This window comes from Nannobrachium achirus, assembly GCF_963921795.1.
Source record: "Nannobrachium achirus genome assembly, chromosome: 1".
Lineage (NCBI taxonomy): Eukaryota > Metazoa > Chordata > Actinopteri > Myctophiformes > Myctophidae > Nannobrachium > Nannobrachium achirus.
This window is the reverse complement of record NC_137810.1, coordinates 35,055,575-35,074,347: the sequence shown is the minus strand read 5'-3', so window position 1 is coordinate 35,074,347 and position 18,773 is coordinate 35,055,575. Positions and strand designations below refer to the sequence as shown.

Sequence of the window (18,773 nt, the reverse complement as noted above, 5' to 3'; positions counted from 1 at the left end):
CCAGATGATGACCTTCCATTCATTGAACTGAGGGCCAGTGGCAGCAGCACCTTCAGAAGGCTTAACAGTAAATTCTGGTGTTAAAAACCTTCCCATACACACTGACCATTTTACCCTATACGTCCTCTTACTCCAGGTTAGGGGTCAAAGATGGCATTCTTTATGGCAGGAATTATTTTATGGATTCTCTTTCTACAGGCTGATAGAGGGGTAAAACAAGAGCATCTTGAGTCTCGCAAGTATCTCGTCTCTCAAATATCTGACCGATGGATCACTCGATTCAGCTCTTAATTTGTGACAGCTGGTGTCTGGGCCAACCTTCAAGCTAACTTGGACTGATTAACTTTTAATTACAGGAAAGTTCAGAGGTCACCCCCCCACCCCACCACTACCACTCTCCTCATCCCTTAGCGGAACACTTGAACGTTCCTGATCTTGTGATGTAAGGAGAGGCTGAGGGTGCACTGCGCTTTACTGACATCTGCTAGCACTCTGCCGACATCTGCTCACCTCTGAACTGAACTGGTGTCGTGCAACACTACTCAAATACAACACTCATGATCTTATTCCATGTACTTGCTGACTATGAATTTCCAACCTTATTTGAAGACACGGTCCTCTGATTTTATCAATCCCAAGGTTGCATCAATGTATTTTTGTGAATGTTACTTTTTTTCTTTTCTTCCAAAGCTCAGTACTTGACAGATTTAGGTTCCAAGGTTATTATAGTTTAGCATTTTTCCTTTCCTGTTTTTTATATTTTGTTTTTTATTTACTTTTGGCAAAATTTCAGTTAGGATTTTCCGTTTAATAAATGTTTTATGTGGGTTAACGAGCTTGACTATAATAATACTGGTTGGTTCTTAGAGTGATCCCATGTCACGCCTCTGCTTGTTGGATACAACATTATCCAGGTATTCTACATGGCATGTTTGAGTGTAATAGACAGGAAGCCAGCTAATTAAATCTGCAATCTCGCTGTGGTTGTACATTACTAATTGCCTCTATCACATTTTCAGGTGGTAAAATGAATCTATAATTTATTTAGGTTTGCTGTACCCCCTGTTCCTTCCACTTAATTGTATGTGTGTGTTGCTTCCCAGACATATCGCCAACAGGCTTGGGAGACAAATGCAGAAGGATTGACGGAAAAAAAAAAGCGTGTGGGCGCTTTTTCTTTTTTCCGATTCTTCTCTTGGTGTCCACGGTTTGAGGCACTCACAGGTATAAATGTCAGTAACGATACGGTAGTGTGTGGAATTTACTATGTGTGTATCGGCTTGAGTACAGATTTTTTGGCTATCTACAGAAAATGTTAAATTGAATACTTTTTATCATATTGCTATATATATCAGATTGTTATAAGTAATAACTTAGGCATGGAATTTGGAGCAGTATTAATGTTAAAGTTCTACCTGAAGCTAATAGAGCCACTGGTCAACACATCCAAACAACTTCCCATTACAAATAGGGCTGTCACGATATGACATTTTATATGATGATTAATTGTCACTCAAATAATTGCGATTAACGATTTAATTGTGTTTTTGTCGTTGATAATTACATTTCTGTTCGGCTTTAGGCTTTGAAGTTGCACATGGTAGATATGACACATAACCTAAATATACAAAGAAATTACTGACATATTTGACAACTTTCTACTTAAAAAATAACATTGACAACGCGTTGCATTGTGAGCTTGTAGATCTGCTATTTCCACTATTTTTTACTCTTTTTTTTTTTTTAATATATGAACGTTTTTCAACATGGAAACGATTATGAAAAATAATCACGATTATATCAAATAATCACGATTAGACGGTTATGTAATAATTGTGACAGCCCTAATTACAAATGGTCATTCTTGTTTGTGTGCACTCTCTGAGCCATATCTTGGATAGCCTTGAGCATTTCTGCTGCATAAATATAGGGTAAAGAACAGTGGACCAGGTGCCACTTAAACCTGTGTTTACCACCGGTCTGTCACACACTCTGCACTTCAGAAGTTGGCCTTGATCCAAAAACAGATTTGCAGATGTCATCCGAACACCAGAATAGTATCTTCTATCATGCCACTTGTGTCAAATTGAAAGTTGATCCATATTCTCCCTCTAAATGAATTTTGCATTCAAATAAAGTCCTGCTGTGCCAGGGTTAGATGAGATGTTAAACCCAAACGGACGGGTGGAGATTAGGCTCCGGGATTGCTCCACGGCATTAATGTAAAGGACTGTACCACGAGACTCCCCCGGAGGCTTAGTGAGTTATTTGTGTGTAAACCCTTTGGGCTTTATTGACACTTTGTGTTATGGACTCTGTCACAGACCTCCAAGAAGCTTAATTTAGTGTTTTATTACATGTAGATGTTTCATTTAGATGAAGGGTTAAGCAAAATCCCTTCCATTTTGAACCCCTGCTTGTTTATGTTGGGGCGACGACGACGGTGTTAAATGGATGTTAACAGAGACAAAAGAACTTGCAAATGTGGCTAGTTGACCTCCAGACTTATTAACAGTGCAGTCAGAGTTCTGTAATACTTTATCTTATCAATTATGGTGAAGTAGTGTTTGAGTGCCCTTGGGTTTCCCCCTTTAAATATCTACTATTTATGTTTTGAATCACCTTTTCCCATATTACTGTGCAAATAAGCTAAACTAATAAAAGCAGATAATCATATACATTACTTTAATCTGTGATAAATGCACATTTGCATTAGCATAAGGAAATCATTTACAGTTTATTTTACAGTGAAGCATTTAGTTTCTGGGGGAGTTGGCACAGTAGTTGACATCTTAGTTTACTAGGAGAGCCATGGAAGGAGATTTGTGGTGTTGACTATGGCTTGCGTCTCATCTCCGGACAAGACGTAAGTCTTTCTTTTTTGGTGGTATTGGTTTAACACGTACCGTATCAGTGACCATTTCAGGCAACACAAACCTTTCTGGGACATTTCAAAGGCACATAAGTAGTCTCCAGACTGAGCTCGGCAGTCATGCCCGGGCAATGTGGGTCTTATCATCACCACCTTTCACTACAGAACCATCAGATAACATGGCCAATATAATTCTTAAAGCTTACCTCACCCTGCCTTCTGGTTATCTACTCCCCTTAGATTGAGACATTACGAGGCTCTATGCAGTTGTACATTTCCAACAACAGTAACATATTGTAGTAATTTAAATAAGGGTTGACCTTTACATCTCTTGTCGTGGAGAGGAAATCTCATCTGTGTCTTCTTCCAGTTTTTTCCATGTCTTGTTGTCACATTCTTGTACCCGTCCTGTCCGTGGATGTGACTAGTTTGGATCTTGCATTTTTCCATTTAATTGAAAAGAAGATATCAGTGCTGCCTGCTTGGATCTTTTTGTCTCAACATAGCGTGACTTGACTCCAGCATTAGCTTTAGCGTGTGTGTGTGTGTGTGTGTGTGTGGTGTGTGGTGTGTGACATAACTGATTGCAGAGTGTTCAAGGGCAAACTAATGAGCAGCCTTTTTGTTTTCGCCTTGCTTTTCAGTCGCTCTTCTGGGGCTTTCATTCGGAAACCATAAAGTTCACTTCTAGCTTACAAACAACACATACTTTTGAACCTCTTTATTCTGGTGTATTCTGGTGTTGTCGTCCGGAGGGTTGAGTTCCCCCGTTTGGGCTGTGTTATACTGTGAAGCCCACTCCCTCTGTCTGTGGTTCAACCCAGCATGAAGAAGGTTGGTGGATGCCGGTGGTGGTGGGGGAGATAATCACCTTGTGTAAATTGTTTAAGGAAACAGTCTTGACACAGCTGCCTGATCCTGAGGTTGTGTCTGTCAATGGTATTTGAAGAACACACGAGGATGTTTCTCATGGTGAGATGATGGGTTCGACTGAAGCCAGGAAAATGTGATGGTGGGGAAGAGGAGCTGGCTCTGACATGGGAAACATAAGCCGGTACAGTGGTCCATATCGTATTAGAAGGGATGGTTAGAATGTTAGTGTTATCTCAGGGACAGAGTTTTACTGGTTTGTTAATCAAAAGAATGAGAAGTCATTCGGTCATTTTGGTGGATGCTTTTATGTAAAAAAGCAAACATTACACACAGTACAGTATAATTAGTCACTCTGGAATAAGTCCCTTGTGAAATAATCATTGCCTTTTGGATGCTTTTATGCAAAAAACACACACTTCAACATTCTGTAATAGCTGTAATTAAGATGTTCTACCTACACTGCTATGCCAGCCTCTACAGCAGGTTTGGGCAGCCTTTTTGGACACAAAATGTACTTAAAGGAGTAGTTCACCACTTTTCAACCTGTCTTCATATAATAGGTCCTCACTAATGTTCATGATAAAACATCACAATTTTTTTCTACTCGGTCCAAGTCTCCTAGGAGAGCTGTGGGAAGTTCAGAATCCATCGTCTTGTGACATCATCATTTTCCAAAAAAAAAAATTAATCAATATTTTTGAAAAAAATATTTAGATTTTTATTATCGCGAGAACAATGGCTTCCACTTTAAAATTGCAACTTTTCAGGAATAGAAAGCCTGCAGTTTCTATAAGATGGATTGGCAATCGATGATGTCACAAGGTTTCTGACCTGCCCACAGCCCTCCTTTGAGGAAAAAAAAAAAAAAAAGAGAGAAAAGCTATTTTTGAGTGAGGACCAATTATATGAACATAGGTTGAAAAGTGGTGGAGTGCCCCTTTAAGCGTTTTCCAAGGCTGTCAAGATCTACCATTGCCACACAGTGAAAACCACTGTTGTTTACATCTTATTGAGTGATAATGAGATTTAATACTTGCATAGATTAAGTCAATAATTGAATCATACAGAAACTAAGTTAATAGCCTAGTTGTCTGACTATCTGGGAAGGAAAGGGCTATGCTCATCAAATGAAAAGAAAAACTATCCAATTTCACATCTGTTGCAGTCTATTGTGGGCAACAAAAGAAAAGTGGGAACTAACTGCCTCCAGTCCTTTAAGTCAATTTGATAGCTACTGGCTGCAATTCTGTCCCGGTGATCAGAAGTTTGACTTGAAAGCCTTCATGTGCGAAAACACTCAACAGCCTTCATGGTAACATCATCACGTCCTTCATTGTCTCCACCAGCCGAAGGCATGGGGGAGAGTATGTTTTCCCCTCCGTCCGTGCGTGCGTCCGTCCGTCCGTGCGTCCTCGCAGTTTGTGAGCGCCTAATCTCAGTCGCCGTTGGCCCGGACGCTGCCAAAGTGAGCACACACACTCCCTGGATGTCAATCTAGAACCTCTGCCCTAAATCTTTCAAATGGGCCTTTTCTAGCGCCACCTAGTGGCCGATGTTCGCAAAACACATTTCGGTGCACTACTCTTACAGATTTTGTCCAAAAATCCTACAAATCGGTAGGCAGTTTCTCGACAGTCATGTGATCGACACGGATCTGTCCGATCTTTCATATTCCATCCTGATTGGCTAAGATTGGCTTCCAAAGTTTGTAGGATTGAGCCGTTTTGAACAAAATGCCTCAAATCCCAAACGCAAAGTGCAATTATCATGAAATCGCGCACACACGTTCCCACTAGGCCGAGGAAGAAATGCCACTTATTTTTTTTTAAATCAGCCACATGGTGGCGCTATAACAGGCCGATTTGTAGTTTTACCTATAACTCCACCGATCAGTTTCAAACTTTGTAAGCGCACTCCCTAGAGGCTAAGGATAAACCTTTGCCCTGCATTTTTCACATCAGCCTTTTATAGCGCCATCTTTGGGCCGACTTATGTAAAACACATTTTTGGATATTACCCCTTGAGATTTTATCCAAAAATCAGGCAAATTGGTACACAGTATCTCTATAGTCATGTGATCAAGTCCGATCCGTCTGATATTTCATATTCCATCCTGATTGGATAATATTAGCTTCCAAAGTTTTCAGGATTGCTCAGTTTTTGAACAAAATGCCTCAAATCATCAACACAGCTTGCGATTACCGTGAAATTTGCCAAACATATTCCCACTAGGTCAAGGAACAAATGCTACCCTTTTCACATTGGCCTGTTATAGCGCCACCAGCAGGTAGACTTTAGCAAAACACATCATGCATGCAGCGTCTGTTTGCCATGAAAGATCTAAGGTGAAGAACATATGCCACCCTTTTTACATTGGCCTATTATACAGTAGCACCACCAGGACGCACGGCCTGGTGGAGACCTGTGCTCGGAAGAGCACTGCTTCTAGTTTTCCTTCTTTTCCTGCACAGTGAATAATGCAGGTGAAGGTAATGGGGGAAATAAGAGCTTTATGCGGGTGGCCTGTGCAGCCAGCAAGCCTACGAGTGATTGGACGGCCGATATCGGCAATGTGAAATTGTGAATGGATGATCTTGTCTGTTTCAAATAGCTCATTGCTTGCTCGAACAAAAAAGCCTAGGTATCGACTAGTTGTTCTCAAAGACATGGAATCCCACCCCTGCTCTACAGACTGCAGTATACATTGCATATACCGGTACTTTCTTTATATATTGAGTAAATAGTTGTAAACAAATGTTTCTGTGATTTTGGTGCACCAAAGTGCAGCAACAGTATAGCGACCAGTTCCATGTACTCTATGTATATTTCCCACAGTGGGAATGGTGCCATTCGTTGCACTGAGCTACACTGGCCGGCAGTGGAAAGTTAATCAGAATCTTTAACAAAGTTGAATGTTACCATATCATACATGGTCGTACAGTACAACGCTGAAGAAGGCTTTGTGCTGAAAGTGTAGGTCATTCTGTTTGCTAAGCTGTTTGGTTTAATTAAGTTTGAGTAGTCACATAATGTCTCACACAAAGTTTTACCAGGTTTATCACCCATAGGACTGTTGGTGTCATATTTGCCTTAAACTGTTGGTGTCGCCTTAACAATTATTCTCTAATGACATAAAGCTCACTCTCTTTGTGACACGGGGATACCGTTTAATAGAGTTATCCACTGTAGTGAAAGAAGGCCCTGACAGAGATCCCCCATCATGATAATGCGAATTATTATGGATAATTGGTCAGACTCGTGTGGCACTTTACTCTAAGCCCAAATTCACTTCATCTATAATTCATGTGGAACATGTTTTTTTGTATTGAGGGGAGGTCAGGTTTGTTAAAAATGTCTGCTCAGTACCAAAGTTGAACTGAAGTTTTCACTTGGGAATAGAAAAAGAAAAAAAAGTTTAAATCAATGAATATATTGTGAAGTTTTATCTTCTACTTAGTTTTTCCATTGCCTGTGTCTTTGTCTAGGACTCCAGAACAATGCCCTAGTGTGGTTTCTCTCCTGTCCGAGAGCTACAATCCCCATGTACGCTGTGGAGCAGCCATGGCCCTGGGCATCTGCTGTGCCGGGACGGGCAATAAGGTGAGCCCTTCTCTCTTCTTTAACAAAGCTAACAATCAGTCTGTTCTGTATAGGTAGGGCAGCTGCCTTGCTTCAAGTAAACCAATCAGCTGTATGGCAGATGGAATACACCAGATGTCTAACTGTACCTATTAGTTTTTGCACATGAGTCTCAATAAGGAGAGGACTCAGAAAGGCTGTGATGTGTATAGGTCTCAAATAAAGTCATTGGGCTCTTGGTTGACTAAAGTTTCGGTATTCGAGGACTATTATTACTGACTACCCACTACCAGACAGACAGTGATCCCATGAGGGAAATTCAGATGTCATTGAAGTGCACCATGATGCTAAAACCCAGAAATAAATGTTCTTCAATGGGCTGTCCAAGGGAATTGTTATGACCTACATTGGCCACACAGCCATCAGTCTTGCTTTTCCCATTCATCCTCATCACCACCTTTGTAGTCCCTTGTGGTAACACGTGCGTCACTGATGCTGAGATGACCTTTGCCAGGAGGATCCTTGAACACAGACAAATGAAAGCTAATTTGTGAGGCTTATCTAAAGTGATTTGGAGCAGAGTCCTCTTCTACAGCCTCCACACAGGTTGCTGAGCAAAAGCTATCTCTTTCAGCTGTCAAGGCTAACAATATATTCTGAGCAAAATAGCTTTTGATGCAACTGTTTTTCATCATTGTTCATTTTCACAAGGTGAACAATTTTGTTCTTACGTCAATGTAGGATTTTACTGTGTAGATTGAGGTCTTAGAGATAAAACATTTTATCAAATGGGAATCCATTGACTAACGATTTTACTGTGTAGATTGAGGTCTTAGAGATAAAACATTTTATCAAATGGGAATCCATTGACTAACGCTGAGGGTCCTTGAAATGAAAAGGTTTGAGAACCACTGGATTCATTGTCGAATTGTAGAAATTGTGACAACTTTTGTACGGTTAAGTAGTCCACAGTCCCCAGAGCTCTGCCCCGTCATGGACTCATTGTTGAACAAAGAAGAGAAGGAAGGATACAGAAGCAGAGGCAGCTGCCAGGTTCTCAAGCGACCCTAATGATGTGGGCTGATGACTCTTAGGTGGCAGAGCCCAAGCAGAGTCACGGTACATTACACCCCAGGGCCTTGATTTTAAATTGGATCAGACTAGACCAGGCTGAGCCAGGCAGGGGAAAGGAGAGGGAACTCGAGCCCAAAGCCCTGACACCTCAGTTTCTCCACTCCCAGATCTACAGCACTATTAGCCCCTTCAGGGAGAGTAATGATGTTGTGACGAGAGAAGTGGGTCACCTATTGGAGGGAGCACATATCCTTGCCATCATTTATACACCTGGGACTTTGGATATTTTTATTGAAATGCTGCTCCTGCTCTGTTATGATATGCTGTACGCCAGGAGGGGGAAAAAACGCAGAGTAAGGGTGTTTTGAGGCCTCCTTTACCAACCATTTGTTTGCCAGTGCTGATTTTGTGCCATTGAGAAAATCTAAGTGCGCTTTGGTGAACTAGGTGGAAAATATGTTCACCAAGAAATGGGCAAGATGTTGTATACTTCATCACACAATGTGTGAGCTCCATGAAATAAGTAACTTTCACAACGCAACGCCGCCATGTGGTGCAGTATAATTCGGGGAACCTCATGTAAGCTATTTGAAATGGCTGGATGTCAAAACATGGCCATTTAATACAACTTTATAAATATGTATTAGAATGAAAAATGGATATTGTGGGGTAGTTTGTGTTCCACCCTGATCCTTTTGTTTATGGAGTGCTTCGACCATTAACTGTAGAATGGTCAAACCCTTCAAGCATCATAAGCCATTTGCAAAAACGGCCCATTGCAAGATATGAAGGTTAGAGGCCAAGAAAGGGCACCCATGTTCTGCTTCAACCTGCACTGCTGATTGGCCCTGACAGTAAATACCGGCAATTAAAACCCCCGACAACCAATCAGCAACAGGAAGTGGTAGGCTGGTGTTGGCTTAACGCTCAGCCATATCTTCACCCGTTCAGTAGAGGGAAAGTACGGTTTATTTTACTTCCCCCTGTGTTGTCCTCATTTGTTTCTCTTTCCTCGTCTGAGCGTGTGCCTCCCTCCATGGGTTTGGCGGTGTGCGTTACAGTCATTACTGGCACACAGCTGCCGAGAACAAAAGGGCAAGTGGAGAAATTACTTAAATTCAGGAGAGAGAGCCGCCCTCGCTCTCCTCTTCATTCACAGCATGCATGGGAAGAAACTGAAGATGGTTTGGCCTTGGAGGATCATTCCACCCTGCAGACTAAACCAGAGAATACAGCCTGAGGGTGGAGACGTTCCTTTAGGCTGTCTCGTTGTAATGACGAGTCACGAGACAGCCATTACTTACCCATTACCCCTCTTCTCACAAACCTTTTGTTTGACCGATGACCCATCGATAAGCCTTGCTTTATCTTTTATATCACATAAAAATGCATCTGTGCATCATCAAGTTGGCTTTCACAATGGCCCTGCAAGAGCCAACATGGTCTCTGGCTCGGACCTGGTGATAAAGATCTGAAGTAAATGCAGGCCCTGTGTTTTAACCTCACTGCTGACATTTTGGCCCAGCTCCTTCAGTATCCAGAAAGTATCCAGAATCCTTGCCTCTCTCAGCACTCAAGCAATACCTCTTAGGAAAGCTCTGTATATATCAGTGGGGAGAGGACTGTGTGGTATATGCTATACTGTGTTAATATGCCAGGACTGTGTCCCCAAGTACTGTGTCCTTTATAGCCTCAACCTCCAAGGAGCCTGTTGCAATTTGTCTTTTTGGCACCAAAGAAGTTGCGTTTTTCACACTGAATAATGCAAATCGAATGGAATTAATTATTCACTACTTACAGACATGCCCATGAGCAGTCCGGGAACGTTCTTTTTTTCTTTAATTTTTTGTCCCATCTGTGTAGGTAGAATTGTCTGAGGCCAACAATTGATATTTTATTTCTAACTAATAACAGTATGTGTAGGCAAGATTAAGAAAAATTATGACAATCAAGATAAGTAATGCCACAACAGAGTATTTCCTACTCTCCTTTGATTTTATCTGTATTACCATCCGTCACCCTCTCTGTTATCTCTCAGGAGGCCATCAACCTGCTGGAGCCCATGACCAATGATCCAGTTAACTATGTCAGACAGGGAGCCCTCATCGCCTCTGCCCTCATCATGATCCAACAGACTGAAGTCACCTGTCCCAAGGTATGTATAACTTGCCTTTGTTGATTTATTTGACTTTACTAGATGGCTTTATTTGATTGTACAGGATGGGAATGCCAGTAACTGACTTATCCGAGGGACAGGCCTTGATTTTCTATATACCTGCTCGACAGAGTCGTCTGTTTTTCGTTTTGTTTATCAGAATTTCTAGGACAGATAGATACACAGATACCTTTATTATCCCAAGGGGGGAAATCAGTTGCCCAGAGGCAGCACAGCAGTATAAGGTTATTTACAAAGTTACAGAGAAGTAAGAAAAAAGATAAAGATAAATAAAAAATCACACCCGTGTGAAGTGGAGCTGTGTGTGTGTGTGTGTGTGTGTGTGTGTGTGTGTGTGTGTGTGTGTGTGTGTGTGTGTGTGTGTGTGGATCATGTGTACCGATTTTTGTGACATTTGAAGAAAATATGTAGGAAAAGGAGCAAAAAGTGTGTTTTGGAGAAAATTCAAGATGGCGGAAAATCTATCATGGCGCAAATGGGCGTGGCCTATATGGGGAGATGCGTCATGACCCAAGGAATCCAGGGAAAAAATATTTTTAATTTTCCGACCTACGGTTCAAGAGTTACAGGCCAAAACGTAAAGTGGGGTGTTATGGCGCCACCATGCGGCCAAATGACACAATTATTTTTTATTTAATCCTTGAAATCATTATGAACCTCCTCTCCAAGTCTTGAAACTCTAGCCCCTATGGTTTGCGAGAGACAAATAATTGAATGTGAGTTTTTGCGATTCCCATTATAAGTCAATGGGGAAAATTAATTCACTAATAAATTAATATCAATTAAACTATAGAACCTTTCTCTTAGAAAAGTAATAGCCCACGATTCCCGAGTAAGCCGTTCGATTTGACATATGGCGCGAGTGTGTGGTGGCAAAACTGTGGGACTAGTGGCGTGCCGAAGTTTAGGAAGTTCAGGCTACATACAGACAGACAGACAGACACACAGACAGACAGACCCACCCACACGGCCACGTATAGGGAGCCTGTGCTTCACACAGCTCCAAAAACAAGAACAGAGTACAGTAAAGAGCAAGGTATGTAAAGAAAGGGAACAAATAATACAAATATATGTATATGTAACGGAGGTGATCCGAATCTCCCCACCCGGTTTCGAACCCGGGTCTCCCGCGTGAAAGTCCAATATCTTAACCATCACTCCAAAGGGATATCCCTATGGAACGAGAGCAGATACTAGACCTTTTGAGGCTTCAGGCTGGGGCTGCGACTCTCTCCGCCACACTCACCCCCCTTTGACCTCCTCCTACGGGGAAGCCCGGATCCGGGTCACGGCACCAATGTAACGGAGGTGATCCGAACCTCCCCACCCGGTTTCGAACCCGGGTCTCCCGCGTGAAAGTCCAATATCTTAACCATCACTCCAAAGGGATATCCCTATGGAACGAGAGCAGATACTAGACTTTTTGAGGCTTCAGGCTGGGGCTGCGACTCTCTCCGCTATATATATATATATATATATATATATATACACACACACACACACACACACACACACACACACACACACACACACACACACACACACACACACACACACACACACACACTACATAAAGTGTCCTTAGGCACAACTATCAATATAGTACAGTGCCCCCAAATCAAAGTGACCATAACAGTCAATGCTTGTTAGTGCAACAAGTATCTCACCATCATGTCAAACACAAGCAAAAATACTCAAAACTACTAACTAACACAACCTAATAGTGCAGAGTGTCCAAAGGTCAGTACGATATAAAAACAACTAGAAAAAGAAAAAGAAAGAAACAAGAGAGGGTGACGCAGCAAGACGCACAAGAGCACCCTCCCTGGAAGGTCCTTAGAGTCAGTGCAACTAAAGTTCCAGTAAGAAAGGCTACCGTCGTCCTAGGTTAGGAAGGTAGTCCTCTTCAATCGACCGTTGTGTGTCTCGTTGTACAGCTTAAGAGCAGCCGGTACAAAAGACTTTCCTAGTCTCTCGCATCTCCGTCCTGGGTAGGCAAAATGGTCATTTCCTATCTTACTCCAGTAACTGAAGATCTCAAGATGGAGGGGGTGGGAGGAGTTCTTCAAGATGGAGTCTAGTTTCTTAGCCATTCGCAGTCTGGCTACTTCCTCCACCCCCTGCAAAGAGGACCCAACGACAGAGCCCGCTTTCTTCACCAGTCTGTTTAGGTTAAAGGTGTCACCCGCAAGAAACGACAGGAAACGATATGACAGAAAAGAGGTGTCTGGATAGGTTCTTCAACGATATTCAACAATATAACAAGGGTTAGTCCCTGTGACACACTAGCTTCATGTCCAGGGGGTGTCTTATACATCATGGCTTGGGTCCTTTCCAAAAGCTTCAGAAACAGGAAGGGCTCCTACCCTATGGGCTACCAGACTTACCTACTTATTCCCAGATTACGAAGTTTAGCGAGGGAGGGTAAAGGAAAAAAAAGGGTTTGTAAATGCACAAGTGAAAGTGAATTGAGGGTTTTAATAAGATGTCTGTCCGATGCCTAGCACATTGCGACATATGGCTTTGTCGCAAAAAGTTAAGAAATGCCAGACACATTTTTCACAGGCACTTCATCTGCAGGACAACGGTAATTTCAAGCTCACGGTGGTATGTGAGATTGTGCAAGAGCACTTTTGAAGAGTTAGGAGGCATTATACCCAAGACTGTGTTTACTCTTTGGCCCCAGCCTGTGTAATTGTTAGCTCTGCCCTCTTTCTTTGCGCTCAGCACTCTTAATGTCAATGTTAATGAGATCGGTGTGGCTCGTGAATGATAGGTGTGTGCGTGGCACTGTTTATGTACACACTGCTGGTGACCAACCACCACCTGGAGTTTATTCTCCCTTTTTAGTTTCATGTCATACATGTCCAGTATATTATGCCAGCGTAAACAAGTTCATTTTCTCTTGCAGACATGCTTGTAGCTTCACAGCCGTTAATTGCGTCAAGCTCATTAAGTCAGGCTAAAGTTTTGAAGTTCACTAATCTATAAGAGATGTGCAGTGCTGTTGTGATAAATGGCCCTCTTACCCAAATCAGGCTTGTGACTAATCATTGGAGGCAAATCTTAACATTTGAGAAATATCTCAATACCCTTGATTACATGCTGCAGTTCTCTTGAGTGATTCACAAACAAGGCGGCTCAGGGAAATGCAACTCAGGATACTAATTCCGCTTGTCCATGATGCTGAGCAGTGTCTGCATTCAGCATGCCAGGTTACACCAGCCCTGAATAGGAACTCCACAGTAATGAGCATGAGAGGGGAAACATAAAATGGAGCTTGGAAAATAAACTAAGAATTACCCTCTTAAAGTGGCACTCCTGAAACTGTTTTCTGTTTTATTATAAATCATTGTGCTCTTAAGGTTATTAACGGAGAATAAGGGAGTCACAGGCTTAATGTCAATCCTAACTGTGTGCCTTGGCATCCATTGTCGGCCACAAAAGGTTTCCCAGATGTTCAAATAAAAATGTTCTCAGGTAGATTTCAGTTCTGACAGACGCCTGCTGAATTACATCCAAACAGTGGATTTAGCTACATATACATTGACACAAAGTCAAGTGGTGTCTGAAATGCTGGTTGTGCATTGTCATATTCATAGATTCATATAAAGGATTCAACTTAAACATTACAATTGCAAATTCTAGGCCATTATAACATGTTTGACCTCATTTATTTGCCCGTAATATTTTATTTTTTTATTATCTTAAAGTATAGTGATGTTAGCACAGTCTCTGCGGAACATGTCCCACCAACCTTTTAACTGCCTGTACTTGTATGAGTAAGTGACTAATCCCTCTTGATCTTGACGTTATCAAAACGACCACAAAATATGCCCTAAAAAACAAATCTTATATAAGAAACTGTTGTTTTGCATGTTTAGTGTCAGGTACTGTCATTCTTCTTTATGTTTTCGTTTGATTAAATGAACCTTTGAACACAGTCACAAGAAGGGCAATGATAAAATGAATGATCCAAGTCTCTTTGCCTTCTACGATAACATTTAACTCATTGAGTGCCTATCCCGAATTAGTTCGGGATATATGATCGTATCACAGGGTGCCTATCCCGAACAAGTTCGGGATATAAAAAAAAAAAAAAAAAAAAAAAAAAAAAATTTTTTTTTTTTTTTGAAAAAAAAATTTTTGAATTTTTTTTTTTTTTTTTTGGACCCCATCAAATCTGGTGAACATGATTTCAATCGCGATTTTGCATGTTCCACCCCCATACAACCCCATCTAACATACAGGGCAGCCATTTTTGTTTACATTACATGTAAAACATAAGGGCGATTATCTCAAGAATGCCTGAACGGATTTCCAATCGGATTTTTTTGTTTGAAAGCTGTGAACAAACTGCACAAATCCACTCCAATGCAATCCAGGATTGCATTGGATTTTTCAGAGCTCATTCTTCTCTGTTTTTTTCCCATGCATGAGGTGTGCAAGGTTTAATCATGGCTAAGTTGACGAAAATAAGGCTTCTAAAATGCTTGGTAGCCAATAGCTAACTTCAAGCTAACTTCATCCTCTTCCTGTACATGCAGTCATGCACAAAGGAAAGTGTTCAGGCAAGTCATGGCTGCAGGGCTTCTGCATATACCAGCATATCTCTATGGGATTTTCTCTGGCCACTGGGCGCCCTCTAGTGGTGAAAGGGGTGGCACTAAATGAGTTAAGTTAAATTAAAAAACGAAATATTTCTGAAAGTATAAAATGTGTATGGCCTACTGGCAATTTGCACAAGACGTTTGCTGCTGATCAGTCAAGTAGCTCAGGACACGCATACACAGATGGCTATAGATATAGACGGCTAACCTCCTGCAGAGCCATGGTTGTTTTTTGCACGTTTTTCAAATGAAGTGGATTGGAACGAGAGGGACTTTTCTGTTACATTGTGTTTGTCTCTGTCGTGTTCGTCGCAGGTGAACCAGTTCAGGCAGCTGTATTCCAAGGTGATCAATGACAAACACGATGACGTCATGGCCAAGTTCGGCGCTATCCTGGCACAGGGCATCCTGGATGCAGGTCAGTTGAAGGGCTCTCATTTTCCATAACGGAATCCTATCAAGTTTTGTGAAGGCTGCATTTGTGAACTCTCTGAATGTCTGGCTATGTGAGACTAGAATTTGTGTTTCTTTGTGTGTAAATATTTCGTTGCTGTGGCTTGGAAACCTTGTATGTCCAAAATTGAAGGAAATGTGGTGGAAAAAATGACCTGTGTTCCAATGGATGCTGTGTGTTGTTATTTAGTCACAACAAGTTCTTGTTAATACTTTTCATTGGATAAATATTTGTAAAACACACTTGACCGCTTTCATTTGGACATTTAAAAAAAATTGCAAGCTCACAGAGCATCACGACTTCGCGACGCGCTGTGAGCTTGTACATTTTCACTACTTGTACATGTCATTTTGTACAACTAAGTACACAGTTAATTGAAAAAAAGATAAAAATATTTAAAGAAAAAACATAAAAATATTAAATATGGAGATATGAGGTTTCTGCCCAACAGCAACGGTGTATGTGTGTACGTGCGCCTTGAATCAATTTAGTTCCTGAGCCCTCACAAACACTGGACACCCCACACCCTCTCTCCAGCTGACCACCCTGCACTGTGTGTGTGTGTGTGTGTGTGTGTGTGTGTGTGTGTCTGTGGTCTCTGGAACAAATCATGTTAAGGTGCATTAGCGCCTGGCAGCTCTTGCCTGCAGCTCAGCCATATGGCTCAGTCGGTATTTCTCCTGTGATTACTGTTTGTCTGATAGCCTCTGTGTTTGTGTGTCTGTGCATGTGTTTGTGGACACGAGCGTGCAGCATGCGTCTGTGTGCGAGGTCCCAGAGGGCTGCACATCATCACACAATACACAATGTGCTCTCAACCACACGCACAGATCTACACACAGCTCATGCACAAGCAAACACACAACACACACATGCTAGGGGTGGGTTCGGTTAATCCATATGGCAATATATCCACACATTTTTAGCAAATCTATTTTACAAAGAAATATCCCAAAGTCTCTTATAATAAACAGATTTGGCAACACTGGCCAGAATGTATCGGTGCAGTCACATTATCTCTCTTCTCCTCCAAATAATTTGCCCAAATTAAATTGGCCTATTCTTAATTCTACATAGATTTTCTATTAACCGAGTAAACAGAAAGTTATTCACACAATTTTAATAATCATTATTATTAAAATAATATAATTATATTTTATTATTATTATTATTTTTACACGTGGGGGTAGGGGGGTTAACGTATTTCGTGATATGTATCGTGATACGTATATTTTGAAATTGCAGACAATATCCCAGCCCTAACACATGCACGTTTAAGAGTATGCATAACCAACGCGCTGATATTCTGCACCGATCATGCAGTAAATTACACGTATATACAAAAACACACTTGGAGCATTCACAAGCACACACACACACACACACACACACACACACACACACACACACACACACACACACACACACACACACACACATACACACACACACACACAGAGCACGCACAACAGCTCATGTGCTAAAGGACAGGTATACTAATATCCCAAAACTCAGACAGAAGCAGAGGCCCATTCTCTACCACTCACACACATGTGTGTACACACACACGCGCGCGCGCGCACACACACACACACACACACACACACACACACACACACACACACACACACACACACACACACACACACACACACACACACACACACACACACACACACAGTCTCTTGTGTTAAGCTAGACAGAAAGCAGCAATCCTCTCTTGTGTGTTTACACTGGGCTGTCCAAATACACTATCAGGTGTTGCAATTTACCCCAAGTCAAGACCATCTGAAGCAGTGCTTCTCAACCTTTTCTGGACCAGGGCCCACTTCAAAGTCTGGAAAGTGTTGGCAGCCCACCCATCTGACCACTTAACACTTTGGGCTGCCGTGTTAAGTGGTCAGATGGGTGGGCCGTGTGCAGTGGTGGAAAACCACACACAACTACCTTTCATTTTTAACCCATACAGTTTGCACTCTCTTTTGCGTGAGGGCTTCCAATCAAGATCTGACCACAGGGTCATTAAGCTGATAGCAGACTCCCTTCCTCTTCCCCTCCATGTCATGAACATGGGCACACACGTGTGCATGTGTGTGTGCGTACACACACACAGACAGACTGAATTCACTGGGTGGGTACAGGGCAGGTGAACATACTGGTACAAGTCATGGCTGCCTGAATGTTGGAGCTAAGAATGGTGTTGCTGCGTTAGTATTTTAGTGTTTTGTTTATGAGACGTGAACTGCACTGGAGCCAGGGTAAATGTATTTAATGTGACAGGCAGAAGCCAATAAAGATCCATTTCATGATCTCTGGTGCTTATTACACTGGGATTGTGACCAAAATCCCTCATTTTCACTTAGTCCAATGCTTGACACCAATCCTCTCTCTCTCTGTCTCTGGCACTCTGCCCTTTCTCACTAACATCTCTCATCCTTTCTGCCTGACTCACTTTCTCTCTCTCTCTCTTTCTGTCTGTCTCTCCCCCTCTTACTCGGTCTCTCCACCGCCACAGATCTGCTCTCCGTGTTCATTCTGAGACAGGGTTGTGACTATCGATTATCATGGAGATGTTTCTGTCGATTACTCTTTTTCATTAAACAAATTATCAAGAAGCTTGTTTTTGAAATGTTCACGGATCAACACTTCAAAATGAGAAAAAATATATGTACCACCATGACACAGGCCCTGGTATCGGTCAGCCTGTTTTGTGAGAATACCTATGGTGATCCCTTCTGTTGTTTGTAGAACTACCTTACCACGATCCGTGTCTGATGTACTTCTCCCCATGATATGATGAAATTAAAGCACAATCACCACCAACTTGGTGTGGTGATCTTCAACTCCTCTTGCCTCATGAATTACTGATTGATCCCAAATCCTTAGGGCTCCCAAAAGCAGTCAGGTGGATCGCTACACCCACTCTAGCCCATCTCTTCCTCTCCTTTAGTCAAATGCTCTCAAACCTTTTAGACCTTTGTCTAAGAGCCCAGTTTTTAGGAGCCTCATAATCAACTTGAGTTGTGCCATGTCCACTCACATAATGGTGTGACTCACCCACCAAAGACACCAGTAAATCCATTGGACTGGGCTGCAGGAGAAAAGATGACACACAAACTGAGGCATGGAATGACC

General features: G+C 42.0%; 1 protein-coding gene across 1 annotated transcript in view; it reads left to right on the top strand.

Annotated features, from left to right (window-relative positions):
- Window positions 1–18,773, top strand: part of psmd1 (proteasome 26S subunit, non-ATPase 1) — a 59,106-nt gene that overhangs the window by 25,147 nt on the left and 15,186 nt on the right. Inside the window, exons 17-19 of the mRNA XM_080735545.1 lie at window positions 7,231–7,345; window positions 10,437–10,553; window positions 15,500–15,602. Coding sequence (XP_080591671.1) covers window positions 7,231–7,345; window positions 10,437–10,553; window positions 15,500–15,602 — 335 coding nt within the window. The remainder of the gene's footprint in view (window positions 1–7,230; window positions 7,346–10,436; window positions 10,554–15,499; window positions 15,603–18,773) is intronic.